Source organism: Podarcis melisellensis, assembly GCF_964234715.1.
Source record: "Podarcis melisellensis genome assembly, chromosome: 1".
Classification (NCBI taxonomy): Eukaryota; Metazoa; Chordata; class Lepidosauria; order Squamata; family Lacertidae; genus Podarcis; species Podarcis melisellensis.
In genome coordinates this window covers 16,598,273-16,625,652 of record NC_138528.1, presented here as the reverse complement: position 1 = coordinate 16,625,652, position 27,380 = coordinate 16,598,273, and the positions used below count along the sequence as shown (strand labels likewise).

The window sequence follows — 27,380 nt, the reverse complement described above, 5'->3', positions numbered from 1 at the left end:
CATGCTTCCCTGGGAGCAAGTTCTATTAAGCCTATTGGAGCTTACTTGTGAGTAGGCACACATGGGATTGTTCTGCTAGGATTCCTCTTGCCTGGGAGCAGACTTCCTTGAACACAATGGGACTTACTTACAAGTCATAGCTGTCAACTTTTCCCTTTTTTAAAAGGGAGATTCCCTTATTCTGAATAGGATTCCTCGCAAGAAAAGGGAAAAGCTGACAGCTATGTTACAGGTAAATGTGCATAGGATTGCACTATTAGGATGTGGCTCAAATTTCTGCTCAGTCATGGAATATATAATGCACAAATATCAGGAAATACAGGAATTGTGCTTCTGAGAGAGACGAGGCTAATTAATTATTAACTTTGCAAATTGAGTTGTATGATAAATATAGCCGACTGCATTTTTTAAAAAACTGACTTAATTAAGAAATAATGGTAATATCTCATTGTGGTGCAAGGCAGCAATCAAATTCCCAGGATTGCAGACCAAGACTGTTGGTTTGTTATGGCAAAGGCAATTGATTAAGTAATGTAAGGTCTCTTGTGCTTTTCTATCCATAGATAGACTGTGAAAAAACTGTAAGCTTGTCTGCATATTTTGAAATTTCAGTCAGCCCTGCTTAAATCCACAATGCGTCTCTTGGAGCTGCTGTATGTGTTTTCCTTGGAAGTCTCAAAACCATTCTCATACAACTTCAGAGTTTGTTCTGTATTATCAGTATAGTTCTTTACTGGCTTTAAAACCCTTTTGTTCAAAGCCTTTTCATTCAGTGGTCTTAATGGTATTTTTTATTAAGCCCTCTTGCATCCAACTATCCGCACTAATTTTATCTTGGCTTCCACCTTCTGCACAAAGATCCATTTAAAGCTGGAATGCTTTGTGATCTCCTGCCACCCTTGGGGCCAAAGTAAATGTGATGTCAGAAAGTTCATGCATTTAAGGATGAATATGGGAAAAGTGAGGCGCTGGTGGTTAAGCTTACCTTTCAACAGCAAAATAGGTGTGTGGATGAGGAGCACAGATTTTACCCACTCCTTTTGCCTGTCGTTTACCAACCCATAGTCCCTCTTTTCAGTCCCTCTTCTGCCAAGCCAGTCATATCAGAGTGGGTTTGACTGTGGTAGTTGAACTCCATTGGGACAGTGCTGGATTAAACCTAGTGGAGGCCCCTAGGCAGTTGAAATATTTGGGGCAATGGGCCTCTCATAGATTATCTCCTAATATGCCTTTGATTTTACGCTTCTACATGGGTACTCGTAAATATTCTAGATTCTGGAGGGAACTTGTGACAGACTAACAAAGCTTCATAATAATAATAATAATAATAATAATAATAATAATAATAATAATAATAAATTTATTATTTATACCCTGCCCATCTGGCTGGGTTTCCCCAGCCACTCCGGGCAGCTTCCAACAAAGTATTAAAACAAAGTAGTAAAGTAGTAAAATACATATCTGGAGGTTTTTTATGCATGTACTCTAGTGGAATAGCATTGAACTAAGAAAGCTAGGTTGTAGTTTTGTTCCAAGATCAAAGCAATATTATTTTGATCCATTGTCATGGGGCCCCTAAAAGATGTGGGTCCCATAGACTGGTGCCTACTGTTCGTATTTGGTAATCCGGCACTACACTGGGACTTGGAAGGGAGGGGGAAAGCAGATGGAGACAGAGCCAATGTCAGTCAGAGCCAATGATAAGTGGAACTAGAGCTAATCACCGACAGATCTATGATTCCTGTATTACAGGGTGTCTCTTCCAACTCGACAATTCCGTGATTCTTTGACCACACTGAGAAGGAAGGTGAAGGAAGCTGATAGCCAGGGTCACCCCCTGGGTTGGTTTACAAGTTAAGAAGGCAGCCAAGTGGAGGCTGACCAAGGGGCTGCCTGAGATTGGCGGTTCAGTGCCCACTCGCCCTAATAGACGAGACTCCACAGGTAGTTCAGCAAAAAAAAAAAAAAAAAAAAAAGCATCCGTGTTTGGGGATCAACGAATTTGTCCATTTCAGTTATATTACGTTCCTCGTTTTCCCAGTCTTAAATCTGGTTTTCCACATTTCTGCAGCAATTTGCTGTTTTATTTTATAGCATGAAAAATCACCAACATTTTAGTGTGAATTTCACCTAATAAAGCACATTGTTTTTGCCTGCAGTTTTGACTAATGCGCAGGTGTTACACATGCCATTTGCCCCAGTGTAATGCGTTTTGTATTTTATTTTCACCGATATATGCACACTTACTCCAAGATTGGTAAATGTTGTTTGGTTGGATAGTGTGAATTTTGAAGGATGTGTTTTGGTTAGTGCATTACTTTGAGAAGTGCAAATTGGGTTGTTCCTCATTAAAATGCAGACAAAATCGAAGTTTTCCGTCATCGCTGTGTGCATTTGTAGGTATTATTATTAGCTGGGGCTGATTGGAGTTGTACTCTGTAGGGCACCAGGTTCATGAAGGCTGCTCTAGCAGATTAAGAGTTGTTGACACTTTATTATTAAATCCATTGTATACATTGGTACAGTTTTGAGATTCATCTCTTTTTCCCCCTACAGGTTTTTTTTTTTTTTTGTGTGTGTGTGTGTGTATGTGTGCGCTGCTCTCTTCACTGATTGGCTGCAAGCCTCCATTTTGGCCTAATAACACTTTTTTATATAAAAAAAAGTTGTAGGCAAGTTCCTGTTAAAGAATCCAACCAACTTTTTACACTAGTTTACCTTTAGTGTCTTTGACAGGTCATAAATCATTGGGAAGTAATTTCCAGCTTAAGGTAGTTCAGTATGGATCTACCTATTTTCTTCCATTTTCCATCTTTATATCAAGATTGTTTGTGCAAAGCGGCAAGCACAATTTCCTCTTTTTCCATTCTTGTATCCTTATGGTCACATATGAGATAAGGAGGGGAGATGTTCTGTCTGGCGTATCATAATTTTGTCTCCAGTGTGCTCAATTTATCCTTATGTTGGAAAGAGTGGGCTAGGGACTCACTTCCCAGTTGCCTTGTCATTGTGATGCATGCAAACTGCCTATCCGTAAAGCGCATGTATTTCAGACAGTGCTTTCTTCTCAGTTCATTCTTAAGATCCATGGCATTTATTCCCTCTTATATACTTGCTGCAGCTTCGATCTTATTTTGCCTTAAATTGCACTTCTAAGTCTTTCCACTTGTCATTCAGCTGAGAAGAGCAGCTGATGTGGGCGAGGCAGTTTCCCCCAACCCTCTTCCTTTCTAATTGTGGCACATGCATTGGTTATCTTTGCCAGGCCTTGGCAAAACCCATTCGCTTTATGCTAGGATCCCGCAAGAGTCATTAGCCATAGGTGTCAGTTTCATGACAATTGTCAGGTGGCAATGGTGGTTGCTCGTGAGTAACCAGGCAGGACTCTGACTTGTCTTTTACAGGTTTTATTTTGGTGCAAAACTATTTACAGTGCAGAACCACAAGTTCATGTCTGCCTCGGTCGCTAGCAGAATCCGGGAGTGGTCCTTTCGGGGTCCTTCCCCAACATAAGAACTTAGTCACCCCAGCCGTTTCCTTCCTTCTTTGCGTTTTACCCCTCTGCACAAGGTGGGCGATGGAAGAGGTGTGTTTCCCTCCTGGCCGGCTTGGCAAGGAGCGGTGCCGAGGCTCCCAGCAGCATCCTCTAGCCCTTTCTCCTCCTTTCCCCTGAAGGTGTGGCTTTCCCCACCCTCAGACTGATGAGGTACGGCGCTGGGGCCTCTCCCTCTTCCCCACTGGAGGTGTGGCTTTCCCCACCACAGGAAGAGGAACTGCTTCGCAAGATTTTTGGAGGTTCCCTGTGTCCCAACGGCCCCTCTGCCTCCCTTCCCTGTTCTGATGGCAGTCCCCTTGGCTTTTGTTTTTTTCAGACAATTAAGCGTGTTTCAAATCCCCATCCATGTGAAGATAAGCTTGAAAATAAGTGGGAAGTCCAGGAGCCACAGGGTGGTTGAGTTAGCCTAGTGGGGTTGGAGAGCTGAAAATAACGCCACCATATCTGGCAACCAATGTGCCCCTTGGGCTTCGATAGCACATGGGTTGATGAGTCTAAAAAGCTCAGGGCACAATTTTCCATGTCCCTCCAGTGGCTATGCTGACTCATTTAGCAGAAGTAAATGTATCCTCCATGCAGGAAAGCAAGCAGTAATACCATAATTCAGGGACACATTCCATCCAGACAAAAAACACACTAAAGGAAGGGGGTGGCGCTGTGGGTTAAAACACAGAGCCTAGGACTTGCCGATCAGAAGGTTGACGGTTCGTATCCCCGCAACGGGGTGAGCTCCCGTTGCTCGGTCCCTGCTCCTGCCAACTCAGCAGTTCAAAAGCATGTCAAAGTGCAAGTAGATAAATAGGTACCGCTCCGGCGGGAAGGTAAACGGCGTTTCCATGTGCTGCTCTGGTTCGCCAGAAGCGGCTTAGTCATGTTGGCCACATGACCCGGAAGCTGTCTGCGGACAAACGCCGGCTCCCTTGGCCAATAAAGCGAGATGAGCGCCGCAACCCCAGAGTCGGCCACGACTGGACCTAATGGTCAGGGGTCCCTTTACCTTTACCTTATGATCAAGGTAGAAGCATAACCTATGGAGGGTCCCAGGAGCCTGGCTTCTGACATTTGACCCCTGGGCCTGAGGCTCCCTACTTTGGGGCAGGTCACCTTTTAAACCATACTTCCCCCTCCCTTCCCTCAGTTTGCTGGTGGTGAACCATGTTTTCGCAGTGAACTTCCGAAGCATTCCAGAGTTGTATTGTGCCAGCTAAAAATACCAAGATCACAGATATTGGAGAAGTCTTGGGGATTCTGTTTTTATGGCTTGATATACCCATTGCCAGATATTTAACACTGTTGAAACCCCGGAAAGTGGATCTATATGAAATGCATGTAAATTGAGTTTTCTGCATACCAAGCTTGCATTCATAGAAGAATTCAGCAGCTATGAAAACCAACCGAGAGATTCTTCTGCCTGTATAAGAGATGGTAGCAGATAAAGAACACTTTCATTGCTTTCTTTTCTACAGCAAAGCTTCTTGAGGGTTACTTATCTTTTTGAAAAAAAGAGAGTTAAACATTTGAATGTCTTTTTTTTTTTGGCTCGTCACCAAGAACCGTTTCAGTTTATCAGAGTGGGCTTTATCACAACTGAAATCTGTATTAAATCTGCTTGGGGATTCGTAAAAGATACCTGGTGAAATTATGCACAAGGATGTGGCTGAAACTGCACCAGAGACTTTTATTGCTTCAGATAGAAGAGACGTTCCTGCCTTTCAGAGTGATGTGGCTTATGGCGCTGGACGCACCTGTCTTTCCTACCTGCAGAGCATTTTAAGAGCCAGCCTGGCTACTGGAAAGAGTGTTGTTGTTTAGTCGTTTACTTGTGTCCAACTCTTCGTGACCCCATGGACCAGAGCATGCCAGACACTCCTGACTTCCACTGCCTCCCACAGTTTAGTCAAACTCATGCTGGTAGCTTTGAGAACACTGTCCAACCATCTCGTCCTCTGTCATCCCCTACTCTTTGTGGCCTCAATTTTTCACAACATTAGGGTCTTTTCCAGGGAGTCTTCTCTTCTCATGAGGTGGCCAAAGTATTGGAGCCTCAGCTTCAGGATCTGTCCTTCCAGTGAGCACTCAGGGCTGATTTCCTTAAGAATGGATAGGTTTGATCTTCTTGCAGTCCATGGGACTCTCAAGAGTCTCCTCCAGCACCGTAATTCAAAAGCATCAATTCTTTGGCGATCAGCCTTCATTATGGTCCAGCTCTCACTTCCATACATCACTGCCGGGAAAACCATAGCTTTAACTATACGGACCTTTGTTGGCAAGGTGATGTCTCTGCTTTTTAAGATGCTGCCTAGGTTTGTCATTGCTTTTCTCCCAAGAAGCAGGCGTCTTTTAATACTGTTTATTCATTGCCTGCAAATCACCCTAAGGTCACAGGGCGGGTCACAACATTAAAACACAATATTAAAAACAATTAAAAACAGCTTACGACCACAAAAACAGGCAGGCCCTAAAAACATGCACCTCAAGTGCCAAAAGCCAGGGTAAAGAGGTGCATCTTCAGCATTTTCTGGGAGCTGTACAATGAAGGTGCCGGAGGATCTCTGTATATCCCCTGGACTACCTGCAGCTTCCAAACTGTCTCCAAAGGGAGCCCCATCTTGCGCTCTGTGGTAGTCCATGGAGCCTTTAAGTTACCAAGGCATGGATAACTGTGGCTAGACTGTCACTGTCTAGGGGTGCAGTCGGTGGATAAACCTCTACGGATAGAAGGTCCTTTAGCCTTTTGAAACTCAAGAGACAAAGACAAGTGCAACACCACTCCCTTGTTGGAAACTGGCTCCCTCGGGAAAGGCTGGCTCCTCTTCCCAGGCACTGGGGGCCTGTTGCCGATGATCTACCCTGGCTGGTTTCCAGACAGACCAGGGAGGTGTTGAATAAGCGACACCTCCCTCCTGAGAGGTGCACACTCCCTTCCCCCTTGCATAGCAGCAGGAGAAAGAAAACAGTCTGAAAAAGTAGTCTATTTCATTCTACTTTATTCCTGGACTGTACACTGCACAAAAACACGACTTCTCTCTCAGAAACCTCCGAGCAACTGACTAACTCCTCCTGTACAGGAACAACAGGAAGGTCTCATGTTACACTGAGAACACAACTCTGAGAAGAGCTTGGAACTTCCTGTCCCACGCTCAGACACATCATGTGATGTAAACATCGAGCTGCTTGTTCGCAGCTGCTGGACACTCATATTACAACATCCCTAACTGTGCACCTTATCTTGCATGGAAAGTACAGTCCCTTCTGGAGCTGATTGAAACAGCTCCCTGGACAGCTGATCAACAGAGCCGCCACCTTGTCAAGATTCTGTTTCAGTTTCTTGCCCCATATTCACTTGACTATTGCTGTGACCCCTCCTGGACAGAGCTACCCTTGTAGCAGTTATCAGTATATTTGGTTCACATTACTGCAATACCCGCTATGTGGGGCTGCCTTTGAGGATTGCCCATTAGATCTGCACGCTTATTAACAGAGACCAGACATGGAGATCATATTCCATCAGGTCTTGTGACTATACATAGGCTTCCAGCCCATTTCCAAGCAAAATTCAAGGGACTGGTTTTAACTTAAAGAGCCCTATATAACATGGGACCAAAGTATTTGAATGATTGGCTTTAGACCTCCATTAACCTGTAATTTTGAGATCAGCCACCAAGGCCTTGCTCTCGGTCCCTCTGCCATCTATGGTAAGGGGGATGGTGTTTGGAGACAGGGCCTTTTCAGCTGTGGCACCCACTTGTCAAATTCCCTCCCCAGAGATCACCTGGCATGATCTTTGTTTTCTTTTCATCTCCAGGCCTTTTAGCTTGTGTGACTTATTTTTACGCTGGTGTTTTGTTCTGCTGCGCTCTGCTCTGAACCTACTTTTCTATATTTACTGTTATATTCTTTCTATCAGTTAATTTGTAAGCCTTGCTGAGACCTTTGGCTGAAGGGCAGCAAATAAATATTACAAACAAGAACATAAATATGGGTGAGAGAGAGAGAATGAACAGAAGCGAAGTGCTCTGCATTTCTCTGTGAAAGCCTGTGGGGCAACTTCAAACTGCTGTGTGGTCAGGCTTGGTGCTTTATAGTCCGGCTACTCCTTGCTCATGCAATGAGTCCAAAGCTGCAGAAATGTGGAGTCCAGATTTGTTGCACTCATTTCTGGAGTTCACAACTGCAAATCGAAGGAGACAGTACATCAGTACAGAAACGGCTTTTGACTCCAGCTCAATGTATGCTTTTCACAGTATTAAAAGTGGACGAGTCTCTTGTGTGGCCAAATGATCTTCCTTGAAGTAAGCCTTCAGCTTCGAACTCTCTTTAAGTAAGGAAAAAATCCAGCATAATACTGGGTCGTTGTTTTTTTGTTAACATCCAACACTATTGTGCCTCTATCTGAAAGCCGTTTGTGATTGTCCGGGAATATTGAGCTTCAGTAAGCAGGCTTTCGAAAACCTGTTTGTATGTGTGAAATAAACCTGCTCATATAAAGAAGCAAAAAACCCCCACCAACAACACATTTTCCTCTTCTACCAAATGGATGAGCTTACTGAAGTATGCCAGGATTTTAAAAGTGCAGAGTTTAAATAACAGTATTTTCTTTCAGAAACCTACCAGAGCACAAATTCGGTGAAGTATCTTAGCACTAAAGCAATGTTTTCCAACATTCTTAGTTTGCTGTTTCTTGTAGGCCTGGTAGCCTTGTTTTCAAGCTTAGATTTGGAGATATGAACAGCCAACTACAGGCCTGAGGAAGCCCTGGATCTCATAGCACACACCCAGGCTTCCTGGAAGGAGAGGAAGTGCTTCTGTTGCTGTGGTGACGGATCCACACTTCCCTGCCATTTTGTTCTTCCTCTTGACTCTCCTCATCTTTGATTCTACTGCCAAGATGACTGAGGCATTGTCGTTGTTCCAGCAGGCTTTGGCATGCATCTCAGTGGGTTCTGAGTACAGCCTTTTGCAGAATTGTGAGCCCAGATCACGTTGCAAGTGGCTGATTCCTGAAATGGATATTATATGTTTTTTAAGTTGGTGTGTTCAATACTGCAAGTATAACGTGGCCCAGTTTAGGTGAGAACAATGTATTCCCATGCAGTTCCCATCTTGTTTAGGTGGTTTTGTCCCGTGTCTGAACCATGACACAGAGGTAGGTAGGTGGATTACAAACCATCTGAAGATGTTTAAGGTTCCTTGGGAAAGAGCTGGAGGTCACTGGTGCAGAGCACGTGGTTTGCATTCAGGTCCAATCCCTGGAATCTCCAGGCAGGTCTAGGAAAGACCATCTAAAACCCATTCCCAATTGAGGAATAGACGCTACGGGGCTAGACACACTGAACTACTGCAGTGTTTCTCATCAATCCTAGGTCCCCAGCTGTGGTTGGACTACAACTCACATCATCCCTGACCACTGGTCCTGCAAGCAGGGGATGATGGGAGTTGTAGTCCAACAACAGCTAAGGGCCTAAGATTGATGAGAAACACTGGACTAATGGAATGGCTCAGGGATAACAGGGATGGGTTACCTGTGGCCTTCCAGATTTTGCTGGACTACAACTCCCATCATCCCTGCTGGTTGAGGCTGAAGGGGGCTGGAGTCCAACCATATCTGGAGGGCAGCATACTCCTCATCCCTTTGATTGATAGAAAAGTGGTTTCTTACATTCCTGTGATCAGGTTCCACCTCCCCAATGGGGCCAAAATTCAACCAAGATCAAGTGAGCACAAATAGAAAGGCAAGTTGCTGTCTAGTTTCTTCCTACCTCTCTATGTTTCTTTTTAAAAAAAATTTCACAGCTCTTTTGTCTTGATGATGCAGTGTTAAGCATCTTCGAAACAAGAGGGGGAAAGATCCATGTGGCATTCCTCGGGTGCAAGTGCAATATATTTACATCCGGAGGCACATTCTGCAGGGCTTTCAAGTAAACACTGGGTTTATGAGTGCCCTAATTACGTATTTTGTTTTGTTTTGGTTTTGGAGCATCTTAATCAGAGATTAAAATGCAAATGCTTAGTCTGAGACTCCCAGCCACTGTTTTCTCTCTTCTTCTCCCTTTGCTTTCATGTCCCCCGTCTGCAACTAATTAGCTTCTGTCCCTCTGCCTGCCTGTCTAGCGCTCTCTGCACTTTTGTGCTTTCCTCCCTTCTGATCTTTCCAACTGTCAATATTAACTCCTTTCCCTTCCAAAGGGTCTTGTTGCCAGGCAACCGTTTCCTGTACTGCGTGCTTGTCGGAGCGCCCCTCCCTCTCCCACTAGAAGCCCACGCGTTCCTTGTGCAACTTTAAATAATTCAGAAATGTTGCTGCAGATTTTCCGATTGCAAGCTCTTCCCTCCCTCCCTGCCGGCCACCCCTAACCAAAATTTTCATTCTCCGGGCAGTTGCTGCTAGCGGTGGAGACCTTTTTAAAAAATATGTAAACTGTTATTTATTTTGACAGTCATTTTCCCAGCCAGTAGCTTACAAGTTCTCTTCTGGTAATGCTCCTTGACTTTCTCAGGGAGTTACCGATGTGTGATCATTTCTTTGCAGAAATAAAAATCAATTTACTATTAGCATGCAGATACCGAAAAAGAAGAAGTTTTAATTGCTTTGCGTTGCATGCGTGATCCCTTGGAAGTTGTGGTGGAATGCAGTTGTCTCATTATAATAGTATCCTGATTGAGAACCAGTATTGTTCTAGTACCGTAACTATGGGTTACACCAACTATCTCTCTTCCAAAAGCAGCATAGATTTCTCAGCTTTCACCTAAAAAGGTGACTATGCCTATGACTTCCCTCAAAGAACCATGGGAACTAGTTACTTAAGGCTATTGGGCACTGTAGGAATCATTGGGGCAAAGTCATGTGCTTTAAATGTGTAGCATATCTGCAGCCTTAACCCTGAGAGATGACAGTGTTTTGGTATGTGTGCAGAGATTAGAGAGCATGCTAAAAATGCAAAAGCCAATGTGGTCCCACCTCCATCTTGAGTTCTTCCTCTGAACTTGAATGGACTTTCTCCCTCCTCTTCTTGCGACCCACTAATGTTTTGCATTAAAATAGCCTTCTTCTGCTTGCAAAGACAATATGTCTTGAGAAGCCACCGGAACAACGGTTGTTTTATGGTTTTTAATCTTTTTTTTTTTTAACCACAGGTAATAAAAGTTTACAAAGCTGCGGTACAGCAAACCTTAGATATCATGTTCCTCCCTGAAGGGAAAGAATTTCTTACCAGCACTGATGCAGTAAGCCAAGATTCAGCTGACCGTACCATCATTGCCTGGGATTTCCACACAGCTGCAAAGATCTCCAATCAAATCTACCATGTGAGACTTTTATTTACTTTTTTATTTACTTCTACGATGGCTCAATCACTATTCGGTTAAAAAGGAAAAAAGCCCACAGCAGTTTTTCTCTGGAAACCGCTGAAACAAATTTGCTTCCCGCCAGTCAAAAGGACACTGAAGATTCTTCCTCAGAACTAGGAGCTGGGAAGATGGACTGTTTGGGATGGGATTGCAGTCCCTTGGAAGGAGCAGGTCCATAGCTTGGGGGTAGTCTTGGATCCCAGTATTGTTGCTGAAGGTTTAGGTGACCTTGGTGGCTAGGAGAACCAATTGCCAACTACGGCTGGTTTGCCAAAGTTGGACAGAGATCACTTGGCCACTGTACTCCTTGCTCTGCTAATTTCTAGACTGTGCAATACACTCTCTGTGGGGCCGGCCTTGGAAGGCAACTCGGAAACTGATCCAGAATTTTTTTAAACAGCTACACTGGTTGCCTGTTCGTTTCTGAGCCCAATTCAAGGGCTTCAAAACCCTAAACGACTCAGGCCCAAAATATATGAAAGACTCCCTCCTTCGCTACAGACCTTCTTGGGTGTTAAGATCAGCAGAGGATGCGGCGGCTCTTAGTAGTTTCACCGCTCTCAGGTATTGTGAGTGTTTTTACAGAGAGGATGGATGCCCCAGGACAGGGCCTTTTCCGTGGCAGCCCCAAAGTTGTAGAATTCCTTCCCCACAGAAATGCATCTGGTACTTTCATTGTGAAGTTTCCTTTGTATGCTAAAGGTGCCTTTCTTTACCCTGACCTTTGACCCTTGTGAAAGATACATAAATATTAGGATTGATCCTATTCTTGAGGTTGTAATATATTTTAAACTGTTTTTAATACCGTACTCTGGGAACTTATGGGAAAGGACAGGCAAGAAATTGAATAATTGTTATTAGTACAGTGGTACCTCGGGTTACATACACTTCAGGTTACATACGCTTCAGGTTACAGACTTCGCTAACCCAGAAATATTACCTCAGGTTAAGAACTTTGCTTCAGGGTGAGAGCAGAATTTGTGCTCCGATGGCACGGCAGCAGCGGGAGGCCCCATTAGCTAAAGTGGTGCTTCAGGTTAAGTACAGTTTCAGGTTAAAAACGGACCTCCGGAACGAATTAAGTACTTAACCCGAGGTAGCACATTATTACTATTTCGTCCTTCATGCAACAGGACTCTGCTGCATTGTGCTGCAATCTGTAGGTGCAGGGCTCAGGAGAAACAGCAGGGCACCCTTCATTATTTTGCATGGATACTTGGAAGTAGATCTCATTAGGTTCAGTGGGATTTGCTCCCAGGTTCTTGTCATAGCACTACAATATTAATTTCTTCAAGGTGTTATTATCCTTGAATTGATAGCTTTACATCTTGAGTTCCGGATCAGCAAGCTGCTTGAAAAATGGCACCTTGCCCGGGAGTCTGCCATGGCGGAGGATTGTGACTCCAAACTATTGTTTGTGTATCTTGCTAGCTTCAGATTGTTAGGCCCAGGTAGTGCAGTCTTAGCAATGATAACAATAATCACCTTCCCACTTTCCACAGTGCCAAGTAAACTTCCCAAACTCTTGTCAGCCTGGAAAGAGCCCAGTTTCTCAAACAGCATCTTGGAGCCTTATTAAGTTAATAAAGTTCGTCTGTGCAGACCTGGTCTAAAGAGTTTTTGGTTCCATTTTGCTACGCACTGATCACATTAGCTTTACGATGGAAGGTTGCGACTGACACTACAGCCCAGCATTTCTGTACTCAAGCCATTTTCTACATTGTTTTATTTTATTTTTGTACGAAGCACATTTTAGACAATAACTATGCTTCTTTAACAGCCCTTAATTTACTCTTTGATTATAAATGTCAAACGAGCCAGAGAACTATTCATGCATTTGTTTCAAGTATATTTATATTTCATTTACTATGCATGCTCATCAGGGAGTGAACCCCCATTGAACACAGTGGGACTTGCTTCTGAAGTAAATATGCATGGTGGCGCACCGTAAGAAATGTCAACCTGGGCTGATTAGTGATGTAGCAAAGAGCTGATTCACGCATGCATGCTAATCTCTTGATTATTTAGTCCTTGATTCCTCTCACTCCGTGGGCTTCGAACCAGACAGCTCTCTGCCTGGCCGCAACCATTATTTTATGGTTGCGGTAGGATTGGAACTCGGGAACATCAGACATATCACTCTGTCCACAAGTCCCCATTAGTTCTCTAGCACATTCTTGGGTTCCAACCGGATTCCTTGCAGCTGTCAAATCATGAAACATATTATTCATCACACTGCTCAGTTTTGGGGAGAGGATGCAGAAGTTCAGTCTTCTATTCACAGGCAGGAGGAGCTGTGGGTCAGTGTTAGAGCACGTGATTTGCAGGTAGATGGTCCTAGGTTCACTCCCTGGCAAGGCGTGTTAAAGGGAATTAGGTAGCAGGTGGCAGGAAATACCTCTAACTGAGACTCTATAGTGCTATTTCCATTTAGAGTACCGTATTTTTCGCTCTATAAGACTCACCAGACCACAAGACGCACCTGGTTTTCGGAGGAGGAAAACAAGAAAAAAAATATTCTGAATCTCAGAAGCCAGAACAGCAAGAGGGATCACTGCTCAGCAAAAGCAGCAATCACTCTTGCTGTTCTGGCTTCTGGGATAGCTGCGCAGCCTGCAGTCGCTCCATAAGACGCACACACATTTCCCCTTACTTTTTAGGAAGGAAAAAGTGAGTCTTATAGAGCAAAAAATACGGTTGTCTGTACTGGGCTGGTTGGGCAAATATTTATTTATAATAAATTTTATTTTTCAGTTTTTCAAAAATATTTTGACAAAAATACAGATCCAATATTTTCCAACAAATATGTTTATTTTGACTTCCCCCACTCCTTTTGTGGTTTCTTATATTTTTTTAATTTGTAACACTGCATTTCCTTCATTATTCCAATTATTAATTACTCCCTAGTTTTCCTTTAGCATTAATTTTAACTGTCTGGTTTAAGTTAAGCCTGCTAACAAACTTACATGTGTACGGTAACATTTCAAATAATTCACAAATTTCCCCCAGTCTTTGATGAAGTTTTTTGGACAAATATTTATTTGTTAAATTTGTATGCCTCCCTATACCTGTAGATTTCAGGGCATAATAGTCTGATAAAAAGTAGGTCCCTATGTTCCTCCTAGGAAGAAATCCTCCTTATACTAAATATCTCCAAAGCCAATTCATAACTTTCCTTTGGTGTGTAGGGTCTACACACAGTGGGACACAGGAGCAAGCTTCAGGCTTGCATGGCTATCGCTATTGCGTTTAAAATTCACCTGTGGATCAGGGACTCAGGCACCTCCACTAAAAATGAGTGGACAAGGATCATAGGCGTTGTGTAGCCATATGTACCCTGGGAGTGTTGTGTTATGTATGTTGTTCCATCAGGGCAGACATTTCTGCTTGTCAGGCAAAATGATTGCCCTTCTCCTCTCCCCACGTTGTGTTATGGGGGGTTCTCCCAATCTCTGCAGGGCTATTTTTTGGGGGGGTGCACGTGGGGACAGGAGGGGGAAAGCTTCCTGTTGCAAAGGTGGAAGTCAGGCTTCCACAGATGGGAATCATTAGCTGAATCCACAGGAACGTACTCCTAGGGAACAAGGTCCCTTCACTTCCCCCATAAAATATTTGAGGAGGCAATGCCTTTCAAAGTTGATGGGCATTGTCATTCAAATGGTGTGTGTGTCTTGTGATCGATTATGGAGTTTATTCAAGATGGCGCCTCTGGCTGAATCCCGCCCTCTGCGGTACCTCGGGGGTCATTCCTGTGCACCTCTGTGGGATGAAATGTGAACCTGCTCCCAGATTTCAGTCTTGGGCTTTTGGCACAGATAGGGAAGCTGTGGCCATTGGCCTAGTATCAAATTCCAAACATTTAATCTGGCTCCTCCCACTTTGGTGTTGCTCTGGCAACTGCTGGCTGTGACCCCACCCACTATTCTCAGGTGCTCCTAACACAGGCTTCCTCAAACTCGGCCCTCCAGATGTTTTGAGACTAGCTAGGGATCATGGGAGTTGTAGGCCAAAAACATCTGTAGGGCCGAGTTTGAGGAAGCCTGCCCTAACAGATTATTCTGTGGATATGAGGCTCTTGACAGGAAAAACACATTCCCTACACCTGTTTTTTTAGAAACAGGAAGTTGTTAGATACCTCCCTGTTGTGACTTTCTTGCAACTTCCTGAAGAATGAAGCTGGCTGCTTTTAGAACTGCCATCTTGTGCAGTGTAATGATTTTGCACCATTTTTAAAAGCCGTTTCCTACATAAATCCATCCGTTTCACATATAGCAGGAAGTCTGCGGAAACTCAAGTCTCTTTTGAAAACATAAAGAATCAGGGTCAGTTTGCATCCATTTATCTCTGAAAAGAACAATTCTGTCCTTGCGGAGAGATGGAGTGGATGATTTAATAGAACTTGCCCATTCCCAACTTTCCGTGATTGCCTTTGTCCGGATTTGCAGATGCACAATCCAGTGCATAAATTGTGATAGTAGGTTAGTCATTTGCACTTCAAAAGCAATGCGCTTCAGTGAATAAGAAACTGCAGAGCACTCAGTTCTGATGTATTCAGAAGCTTAAACAAAATGATTTCCTTGGGAGTTAAAAAGGAGAGTGTTATTGAATGGGGCAGTTTACTGCGCTCTCTGGAGCTAGCGTGAAATTGAGGGTTGGTTTGGGGTTTTTTTGGTAAACAATTACCCAAAAAAATGCCTTTAGTTTCATAAATTTCCATCTCTAATCTTTCTGATGGAAGGCTGCGTACACTCCCAATACACTGAAAAGTCAATTTCCACTTTCATCGAGGGTAAACACCATTCATTGAGCCAAAACAGCTTCCATAGTTTGCCTTTCTTTCTCTGTTTTCTAAAACAGCTTACTTTTGCATCTGAGCCTCTTGTCCATTCTACACTGGAACAAATGACCTGATCTATCCTTTATATAGGACAAGGCTGTCAATGGCTACCAGCCATGAAGTCCAGATAGATAGATAGATGATATATATGGATTATTTTATTGATACACCAGAAGAAGTGGTTAATTCAATTGAAACACCAAGTGTCTGGGTTCAGATCGTTTAAGAGCTGGTATGGTAAAAACCTCAGACAAAAACAGTTCAGGTATTACATATGGAAGGAATGGCTTAGATTAAAAGTGGTGAAAATCTTTCACTGTTGCGGCTTCCTAAAAACTGGCTCCAGGGAGAAAACTGTGGGAAATAAGCGATGCTCATGTTGGTGGCCATATTTTAACTATGTGCTGTGTGAAGAAGTTACTCCTTAGACTTCTGCAAATGTCACATTACTTCTAGGTTGCTGATACCTCCCTCTTGTGCACAGGAGTCAACTCCTAGGAGCCAACCCCACCCATAAAATATTTGAGGAAGTTGATGGGCATTGCTATTCAAATGGTGTGCATGTGCTACATCATGTGATTGCTTATGCTGGGGGGGGGCTTACCTGCCTCTCCCCCAATATTTAATTCAAGTTGACACCCCTGCTCATGTGTATGGGGGCTGATCATCAGTCACAGCCTGAGCATCACAATGAGAAGGAGTGAAAATTAATGAGGAGGTCACGGAAGATCTGCAAAATATATTGAAAAGCATTGAAAGTACAGTGGTACCTTGGGTTACATACGCTTCAGGTTACATATGCTTCAGGTTACAGACTCCACTAACCCAGAAATAGTGCTTCGGGTTAAGAACTTTGCTTCAGGATGAGAACAGAAATCGCACGGCAGCAGCAGGAGGCCCCATTAGCTAAAGTGGTGCTTCAGGTTAAGAACAGTTTCAGATTAAGTACAGACCTCTGGAATGAATTAAGTACTTAACCCGAGGTACCACTGTACTCAGTTGAGGTTCTGCCCCTTCAGCAGTTCCCTCCCCCCCAAAACAAATCCTGCCCACGCCCATGGTCCTCCATGGTCATATGGATTTCCTTCCTCCACACCCCTGTTGGACAAATGCAGAGCAATTTCCACCAGATTAGCACCTGGAAAGACCTGCATTTTGTCTTTAAGCACTATCACGTGGAGAAATTGGGAAAGATGGTCACAAAAGTTGATGTCACGTTCCGCCGTGAGCAAGTGGTCAAAGGAATCGAGGCTGTCGCTGGGATGTCCTGAAAGGGCTGCTTGAGTCCTGTTTTGCAGGAGCGCAACTTTCTTTTAAGAAGCACTTCTTATTTCCTCCACCAACATTTGCTGCTTTCGTTGTTAAAAGGGAATAATTTGCAACACGTGTCCCGCAACACGATCGTCAGTCGTCCAAATTACTCCGATACGGCTTTGCAGCAAAGCGAGAAGAGCAAATTGTATGCAGGGGTGATTTTTGCTGCTGCTGTTGCTGCTAAATCATATCATAGAAATGATTTCTGATTGTTCCGACACATGTGGGATTTCTTTGTGCGTTTTCGTAGCATCAACTAAATAAATACTGCGCGGTTCATTTCTAACGTAAATTTATTACTTGTTGTAGGGTTGGATCAAATTCCTCAACTCAGTTTGTAGGTGGTGAAATCAGGGTTTGGAGGATTTTGCTCCAGCAAATACCCAGAAATTTGTCTTCTTATTTTCTGTTCAAAACTCTATTGTTCATACAAGTAGATGAAGGAAGCAGTGGGGAGGAGTAGGGCACAGATACTACTGTCACCAATATGTAAATTGGGTTGGATCCACATTTGCACCCAGGTTTTCCACTGTGTTGTCGGGTAGAAGGTGCATTTCTCCAACAGTTCAGCTGGGGGAAAGGGCAGAAAAGAAAACCCTCAGAGAGTTTGTCAGAAAATCATTTTCAGGTTTCCTTTTTCCATTTAGCTCTGCTCACGTTTATATAGTAGCCGTCGCCATGCAAAGCATTCCACAGAAGACAGGCCCCTGCCCTGAGGAGCTTACAATAGAAAATTAGATGCAGGTGAAACAGAAGAAGGGCTGGGGAAGATCCCTGCATTGCTGGGGGTTGGACTAGATGAGCCTCGGGACCCCTTTCAACTCTGCAATATCACGATTCTATGATTATGTGGTTTGTTCTGCTCAGGCTTGATTATAGGCCTGGTACAATGTTGAGACTAGAACTTGGAGCCAAGGCTTTATCCTTCTGCCGTTCTTCCCAATTCTCCACACAGGAACGTTACACCTGCCCCAGTTTTGCACCGCATCCTAAGGAGCCTGCCTTCGTTGCTCAGACAAATGGCAACTACCTGGCCTTGTTCTCGAGCCTGCGGCCCTACAGAATGAACAAAAAGAAGATATACGAAGGGCACAAGGTATCCTCCCCTCTCTGCAAACTCGTAATAGATCTTGCCCTTTTAAATGCCTGCTTATGCTTCTGATTTACAGCGGGGATAAAAATTAATCGACTTCAACCCTGTTCTCTATATTTTAGTTAATTTAGAACTAAACTGAGGAGCGAGTAGAGCTTAAAATACCTGCAAGTGTTATTAGTTGCTAATAGCCTTGTCACGTATAAACCGGCTGCCGCTAACAATGTAAAGTCCTTAATGGGGCTGTCTTAATAAACACCTAGGGAAGCAATTAGGCCATTATGGCAAAAACTGACATGTTTATTACACTATGAAATTTCGGGAGGTTATAGATCATATCCCATTTCCTTAATTAACATCTTGATTTATTTAACCTCTTTCGATTCCGGATTCTTGCAGGTTGAAGGATTTGCGATAGGCTGCGAGTTTTCCCCCGACGGAATGCTGCTCGTCACGGGGAGTTCGGAGGGCAAAGTGTTTTTCTACAACTATCGCACGGCTCGGATCATTCGCACGCTGTCCGCGCAAAGCCAGGCCTGCGTGTGTGCAACTTTCCATCCAGTCCTTCCGTCACTCCTTGCTACATGTGGCTGGGACGGAGTCATCAAGATCTGGCAATGATAATATCAGTGATCTTAAAAATCAACTATATATATATATGTGTGTGTGTGTGTCCGTCCTGTGTTTTGAAGTTTGCTTCCAAATTTACTCTAGAGCAGGGTTTCCTAAACCTGGGTTTCTAGCTGTTTTTGGACTACAATTCCCATCATCCCTGACCACTGGTCCTGATAGCTAGGGATCATGGGAGTTGTAGTCCCAAAACAGCTAGCGACCCAAGTTTGCGAAACCCTACTCTAGAATGCTGCTGGCTCAACCATACAGGTGCCCAACTTGCTTAGCTCGTTTTTTTTCATACTTTGCCTGGAGCTGTGATACTTTAGGGCAGTGGAGCACAGCCTCTCTGGTTCCATAAACTCATCCCCAATGCCCTCTACCCTACCCTACAAAGTGCATTGTTCAGAATAGTGGTTTGCATGACCTGTTAAGGGACATATTAACACAATGAAATTCGAAGCAGGAACAATGAATTGCATGTTTATTCAAAACCCTATTAAATCGATTTAATTCAACAAAATTGGTGAACTTGGATCTAATGGCGCCAGCTTTTCAAAGTCTGATAGTAACTGACACCTCCCCGCTACCCTCTTGCCTCTTAACATCCACATTTGGAGCCATTGCTCTACAGCGTCTTGATGCTCACTGAGCTGTGGTTTTCTTGCAGAATACTACTAAATCTGTACCTGTGACTAGTTTCCACCCTCTTGCTGCTATAGTTAATGAGGGAAAGAGCTTCCAAAATGAATGAGTGGCTAGCCTGCAGCCCCAAGTCTATACAGTCTAGCTGCCGTGACTCACTACAGAATGCACAAAACCTGTGACTAGAAGTGATTAAGAAAGGTTCAGAGTCAAGGTTAGGTCCCACTGGGAGCATCAAAATGTGACCCTCTTTAAACCTGGTTGAATCTACACTTTAGCCTTTGAACCTTTTCTGTCCTAGAGACTAGAGGTGATTTTCTTTCTTTCTCCTGCTTAGCTAAAGCTGAACTTCAGCCCTTTTCTCTTTAAAACAGTTCCAGCCCTTTACCGGTACATGATTTGGCCTTGCAGGAGTTTCCCTGTTTTGAGTCCTTGGCTAAGTCATGCTAACAGGCTCAGCGCTGTGGCCGATGCAACCACAGAGACTTTTCTGGCACAGGTTACGGTCATTAAGGATCTTGTGGGGAGTTCTACTTACAAATTGCGTTTGGGGCCTGTATGATTTGGATGCGAGTCGCTTCCATATGAGCAGAAGTTTCTACAGAGGAGCTGTAGCTTTCATATAAGACAGAGATTGCCATAGCAGAGCTGGCAGTAGAAAGGAAAATGGAATCAGTATTTTAAGTTCGTGATCCCTGTTTCCATGCCACTGATGTTCAATACTGGATAGGCTTCTTGCCCTAAAATGCAGTTATATTTCTGTATTTAACAAGTCTCAGCCAGTATGTTTTCATTCTGTGTGCTGAGCATCAGTGTTCTGTGCATTGTGGAAAATGTGTCTTCAGCTGTGGCATTTCTCCAGGGTCGAGACATGGCTTTATATTATTATTATTATTATTATTATTATTATTATTATTATTATTCCCCACCCACCATCTGTCTGGGTTTCCCCAGCCACTCTGATGTGAGCCATCACTGAGAGATGTCAGAGGTCAGCTTTTGTGTAGAGTGATTTGCATGAGAACCAGCGGAAATTTCATTGATCTGCCATAGATGGCGGGTAAGAACTCAGCCATTTGTACCACACACCTTTCATGCCAGACAAAAAGCGCTTGTATACATTTATTCTGTGTAAATAAGAGTGCATAGTTTTATGATGTGCTGAGGTGAAAATTGTTAAATCTTGAAATGTATAAAGGAATCGATGAAGATACTATAAAATGTCAAATAAAAACTTTTTTTTTTAAAGAAAATGGCAAAGAAGGTAAGCTAGGGCAATCCTTGCTTCCTTGTTTGTTTCCTGTGCTCATATTCATTGGCAAACCAATTTACTCTTTTTTTGTTTTTTTGCATTGACTGGGTGTGTTTATTGATCAGGTTTTTTTCTGGGCACAGCTGTGATGAAAGTTATTGACACAATAGCATTTTAGTTCTTTACATTTTGTAGGACATGGACTTCCATTGAACAGAGGTTACATTAAGGACATGGCTGACTCGGGGTGTGTCTTTCTTTCTTTCTTTCTTTCTTTCTTTCTTTCTTTCTTTCTTTCTTTCTTTCTTTCTTTCTTTCTTTCTTTCTTTCTTTCTTTCTTTCTTTGATGTTATGTTATTTTCCTGTCACATGCTTCCAAAAAGCTATCGGAGCCGCTTACAGTATATCGTAAAAACACTTAGCAGCGATAAAACGTATAAAAGCAATAAGTAAAGTGCAACAGAACCCAAGTCTAAAACAGAACAAGTCTAAAACAGTAGAGAAGCAACTTAAGAGAAACAACCAACACAATTAAAAAGCAAGTACTACCTTCTCTGCCCACCTACAAAAAAGTTTTCTGAAACAGGAAAGGAAAACCCTTGCAGTTTTCCTAAATATTAGATTAGAAATAACCTGACAAGTTGCTCTACAGAGGGAATTCTGCTTAAAAAAGGAGTAGGCAAATGAATGAGGATAAGACTTTCAGTGGCTACCAGACACGATACATATCCTGTGCCTCCACTGTCCAAGGCAGAATGCTTCTGAATATCAGTTGCTGGATTTTGCAGATGGGGCTCAGGTCCTGTTTGCAAGCTTCCCATCTGTGGAGAGCCAGTGTGGTGTAGTGGTTAAGAGCGGTAGACTCGTAATCTGGGGAACCGGGTTCGTGTCTCTGCTCCTCCACATGCAGCTGCTGGGTGACCTTGGGCTAGTCACACTTCTCTGAAGTCTCTCAGCCCCACTCACCTCACAGAGTGTTTGTTGTGGGGGAGGAAGGGAAAGGAGATTGTTAGCTGCTTTGAGACTCCTTAAAGGTAAAGGGACCCCTGACCATTAGGTCCAGTCATGACCGACTCTGGGGTTGCGACGCTCATCTCGCTTTATTGGCCGAGGGAGCCAGCGTACAGCTTCCGGGTCATGTGGCCAACATGACTAAGCCGCTTCTGGCGAACCAGAGCAGCACACGGAAACACCATTTACCTTCCCGCTGGAGCCGTACCTATTTATCTACTTGCACTTTGACGTGCTTTTGAACTGCTAGGTTGGCAGGAGCAGGGCCCGAGCAACGGGAGCTCACCCCGTTGCGGGGATTCGAACCGCCGACCTTCTGAGCGACAAGTCCTAGGCTTTGTGGTTTAACTCACAGCGCCACCCATGTCCCTTGAGACTCCTTAGGGTAGTGATAATGCAGGATATGAAATCTAAACTCCTCTTCTTCTTCATCTGGTTGGCCACTGAAAAACTTTTGTGGAGTCAGTTCCATGCTGGTTTTGACCTTTAAAGCCCTATGCAGCCTAGGACCCTTGTACTTACGGGACCACCTCTCCTGGTATGTCCCTGCAGCAGAACCCAGCACCCTTAATATCTGTACCATCATGGCAGATTGCTGGAGAAGAGACCTGCTGGCCTGCTCTATGCTGTACTACAGCACCACCCTTGCAAATGGTCAGAGGAGGTACTACAACTTCTTAAGAGGTTGGTACAACAAATCATCAGGAATCAGTAGATTATAGTCTGGCACTGCTTTGACTCTTCAGTCTGATTGGGGCGTTTCTTAGACACAGAATGAGTCCAGTCTGCTGTCCCTGGCTTGTCTCCCCACCTCCCTTACTTCAGATACGTCAGTGGGAAACAGAAGGGACGATTTCAGAAAGAAATCAATCTGATCCATTGGGTATTTCACTGACGAGCGCCTAAGCTTTCCTCCCAGGTCTTCCTCCTGTTTAGTTTTGTCTCGGAGACTCTTGTTACTCCATTGTGAGGCTTTGAATTAATTTGGTACCTTTTGTATTTGAGCGTTTTCAGGTTGGCGAAGTTTGAAAAGCACATGAGTAGCTATTTTGGCCCACCTGCGGGTTTGCAGAGTGGCAGTGTAGGTACAATCTTCATTTTAAAGCCTCATTTTCTGAATAGGTCTGCTGCTGAGCTAGGAGTGTGGGCCTGGTGAGCAAGACAGACCATGCCACTTACGTCTCATAATAGGACTTGAAGTTAGGGGGATCTAACAGTTGGGCTTGAGGCGGGAGGTAAGAATTCCTGAGGATTTACGCCTCCCTTTCTGTACTCATCCCTGTCAATTTTCTCTTAGCCAACCTTCTTCAGCCTTGAGTCCCCAATAGCTCTCCATCCCCAGCTGGCTTAGCCAATAGCAAAGGTTGATGGGATCTGTGGTCCAACAGCATCTTTGGAACCAAGGCTGAGGAATGCCGTAGTAAGCAATATTAATTTTCTTAATGAAGTTATCGTTTATCCGGTCCCTCCTACGTTGTTTCAGCCATGGACACCCTCTGTGTCATTCTTTCCATTATCAGCAAATACAGAATTATAGAGTTGGAAGCGAGCTCAAGGGCCATCTAGTCCAACCCCCTGCAATGCAGGAATTTCAACTGAAGCCTCCATGACAGCTGTCCATCCAACCTCTGCTTCAAAACCCCCAATGAAGGACAGTCCGCCACTTCCTGAGGCAATCCGTTCCACCATCGGAACAGCTCTTACCATCAGAAAGTTCTTCCTGATGTTTAGTCGGAGTATCCTTTCCTTTAACTTGGTTCAAGTCCTACCCTCTGCAGCAGCAGCAGAAGAGTAGCTTTCTCCATCTTGCATGTGACAGCCCTTTAGATATAAGATGGCTATCAGATCTCTCTCATCTCTTTTAAGAGTGAGTGGTTATCGGCAGTTGTCAGGGACTGGGTAGAGGAGGAATGGTGGAGACCTCCTCCCCAGCCTGACCCCTCCAGAGAAGAAGAAGACAATTCAGAATTACAACAGGGCTTTGAGAGAGATCACAGCTCAGAGGCAGATGAGGGGGAAATCTGGGAAATAATAGGAGAGAAGGAAGAAGAAGCACCAAAGGGAGGACAGCTGGCGGACATTCCAGAAAGCATTCCAGTCCCCCCTCCAATAACCCAATGAGCATTGAAAGTAGGAGAGCAGAGACCTCAGAGGCCGAGGACACATCTCAGCACCTGTAGTGATGACACATAATAGGAGGGGATGAAGACTCACTTGCAGCAACACCATTACTCCCAGAGGTTGCATTTCTAAGCCTCTCTCTGTGAATATTGAATAAAAAGCATTGGTAAGAACTTTCCTTGTCTTATCTGTTCCTGGCAACCTACCATGGCGGACTGGATCCTCTGACACCTGACAGACCTTTCCTGTGGCCCATGAACGCAGTCCTTTTGCAAAATAGTGAAATGTTCAGTGTTTCAAAAATGGATAGGCATCCCATTGTTGGTTGTGGCTTTATACCAGAACGGAACCTGAGATCTCATGTGCACACGTGCATCCACCAATAGCCCAAGGGGCATTGCTCAAATGAATGGTGTATCTCCCCCTGTGTATGCCCCCATCCCCAAATCTCCAGGGGGTTGAGGGGACCCTCCAGAGACACGACGGGGAAGATTGCTCCATTGTGCAAGAAGCAATCCTCGTGCTAATGGAATGATCTCAATGCTGCGCTGAATACAACCCAAGATCCCTCGCTTTCTGTGATGCAGTTGCCAAACTGGTCTTTTTGAGTCACATGAAGCAGAATGAGCTTGCAATGTTGTTCTACTGGAACATGTTGCTTCTCTCCTGTGGCACCATTTTCATTTCTGCTGCAACATTCTCTTGAGAGGAGCATGTTGTGGGATTTCAATCACTAGTGTTTGCAAAGCATTTTGAGAGCGTCTACTGGAAGGCAACAAAGGCAAGTAAAGTATCATTATTTATTAATTCATCTTATGAAGCAATAATTGACTACTTTCTCGGGATTCAAATACTTAATAGAGTTCACATTTTGACCTTTCAATAGCTCAGGTTTTTTTTATTATTAAAAAAACGTGGCTACAGTACAATGTCCTTGAAAATTGAAATAATTGCTAGGTACTTAAATTACAAAACGGGATATTTTAATGGCAGCCTGTAGATGACTCTCACCATTGAAGCACCACTAATACCCAATGCCTGGAGTTATAGAGGAATTGAAAGCAATGATTACACTGGAGCTTCACATAATAGACGTTATGACTAAGAGTCTTCGATAGCCTTAGCCTCTCTGTTTTTTTGTGTCTAGTTCCTTTTAAAAGTTGTCCAATTAGGTGACCATCCACACTTCTTGTGGTCACAATTTCCACAGTATAGCTTACACATTGTTTAAGGAAGTGTTTCCTTCCATGTGGAATTGGAGAAGGCCAACATATGTATAAAAATACCTTGCTATTCAAGCCTCTCACTTGAGTTTTTTTTCTTTTTTCTTTCATTATAAAAGTTTCTTGAATAGGTGGCGACTTTCATTATTTTCCCGTATTGCTTTTACATTTTTTTGTGTGCTGCTGTACACTGCCCTGATGCTTTGTGAGAAGCCAGAATATAAATAGAGAGATGAGAAATACTTCGATAGACACTTTGATAGAGAGAGAGATACTTGGGGTTGGGAAAGAGATGACGATGATTTTATTTATACAGTGGTACCTCTGGTTGCGAACGGCCTCCGTTCTGGAGGCCTGTTCGCAACATGAAAAGAACGCAACCCGCAGAGGCGTGTCTGCGCACACGCAGGTTGTGATTTGACGCTTCTGTGCATGCGTGTGACATCATTTTGCGCATCTGCGCATGCGTGAGTGGCGAAACCCGGAAGTAACCCTTTCCGGTACTTCCAGGTCGCCGCGGGACGTATCCTGAAAGAACGTAACATGAAACGGATGAAACATGAGGTATGACTGTTTGCTGCCCACCTGACTGGGTTGTCCTAGTCACTCTTGGCAGTTCCCAACAAAATATTAAAAACACAATAAGGCATCAACCATTCAAAACTTTCCTGAACAGGGCTGCCTTCAGATGTCTTCTAAAAGTCAAATAGTAGTTTATCTGTTTGACATCTGATGGGAGGGTGTTCCACAGGGTGGGCACCACTACTGAAGATCGTCTGCCTGGTTCACTGTAGCTTTACATCTCACAGTGAGGGAACTGCCAGAAGGCCCTCGGAGCAGGACCTCAGTATCTGGGCTGGACATTGGAGGTGAAGATGCTCCTTCAAATGTACATGGCTGAAGCCATTTAGGGCTTTAAAGGTCAGCACCAACACTTTGAATTGTGCTCGGAAATGTACTGTATGTGACAACGGCCGCCTGGATATTGTTAGCCCAACATTGGAAAGAAGAAGAAGAAGTCCCCACCAAAGGAGATTGGCAAACTAAGCTAATGGAGTGTGCTGAAATGGCTAAATTAACTGGGAAACGTAGAAATCAAGATGACAACAAATATATAAAAGAATGGAAAATGTTTATTGCACATTGACAAAAGCAATGTACACAAGTTGATATATTAGCAGGATTTTTATAAAAAAACTTGTAATATTATAGACAGTGTACAAAAATTGTAAGCAATCAGAGATAAAGACTTTATTGACATGCATGAATGAAAATATTATAAAGGAACCAGGAGAGGCGGGGGGGGGGGAGGGAAGCCAGGGGATTCAAGTAATCCTATACTGTGGATTCAATACTGATTTTGTATATAGTTCTAAATGTTTTATGGCTTTTTTTAATGAAATGTTTTTGTGAAAATTAATAAAAATATTATACAATAATAATAATAATGTTCCCCAGGCAATAGCTTATTTACCATTGCAACATTCTTGGCAACATCGACAGCCACAGAACCTGAAGCTATTCACGACAGCTTAATGTTGGAAGGTTCAGAACAGGCAAAAGACAGTATATATTCACACAACATGCAGTTAAACTGGAATCGGCTGCCGCAGGAAGTGGCAAATGTGACTCACCTGCATGGCTTATCCTCCATGGCTACTGGCCATGATGGCTATGTGCTACCTCCAGTCTCAGAGATGGCATGACTTTGAACACCAGTTTCTGGGATACGCAGCTGGAGCAGGTGCTGCCATGCTCACATCTGCTTATGGGCTTTTCATGGGCTTCTGGTTGACCACTGGGAAAGCAGGATGCTCCCCTAAATGAGCCTTGGGTTTGATACAGTAGACCAGGCATAGGCAAACTCAGCCCTCCAGATGTTTTGAGACTACAGTTCCCATCATCCCTGACCACTGGTCCTGTTAACTAAGGATGATGGGAGTTGTAGTCCCAAAACATCTGGAGGGCCGAGTTTGCCTATGCCTGCAGTAGACCAAGGTTGTTCCTCCAGCGACTCCTGGACTGCAACTTTCATCTGCTCAGATCATGCTGGCTGGGGCTGATGGGAGTTGTAGTCCCAGTAACACCTGGAAAGTACTACATTGACTTTTGCCTGATCTAACATCCTACCAGGAAGGGGCAGGACCAGCAATAAGGATTGGAGCCTCTCAGTTTGTCCTGAGCTCTTACTGAGATAAAAGCACCCTACTGAGCCCCTTTTCCCAGCTCCTGGACGTGGTTGGCAAGGTAGTTATTTCATCCAGCTACTGGACTGGTCCAGATTCATAATGTTTGTAGGAGACCTAGAAATTTCAGTCACTCTCTTGTTAGAATGCAGTCTTGGTACTTAAGGAGTGCAACAGAAGATC

The 27,380-nt window shown here is 43.9% G+C and overlaps 1 protein-coding gene and 1 long non-coding RNA gene across 4 annotated transcripts in view; one reads left to right on the top strand and one right to left on the bottom strand.

Annotated features, from left to right (window-relative positions):
• WDR25 (WD repeat domain 25) overlaps positions 1-20,645 on the top strand; it is a 109,735-nt gene extending 89,090 nt beyond the window's left edge. For all 3 annotated transcript variants that reach the window (XM_081912881.1, XM_081912883.1, XM_081912882.1), the window contains 3 exons: positions 10,691-10,861; positions 18,010-18,150; positions 18,547-20,645. In XM_081912881.1, the coding sequence (XP_081769007.1) occupies positions 10,691-10,861; positions 18,010-18,150; positions 18,547-18,768 (534 nt within the window). In that variant the 3' untranslated portion in view covers positions 18,769-20,645. The remainder of the gene's footprint in view (positions 1-10,690; positions 10,862-18,009; positions 18,151-18,546) is intronic.
• LOC309373046 lies at positions 5,895-7,353 on the bottom strand. Its single transcript, XR_014169765.1, has 2 exons — positions 6,764-7,353; positions 5,895-6,325 (listed from the first exon to the last, which is right to left on the bottom strand). It is a non-coding gene; the product is annotated as an uncharacterized lncRNA (long non-coding RNA).
• Positions 20,646-27,380: the final 6,735 nt, after the last annotated feature.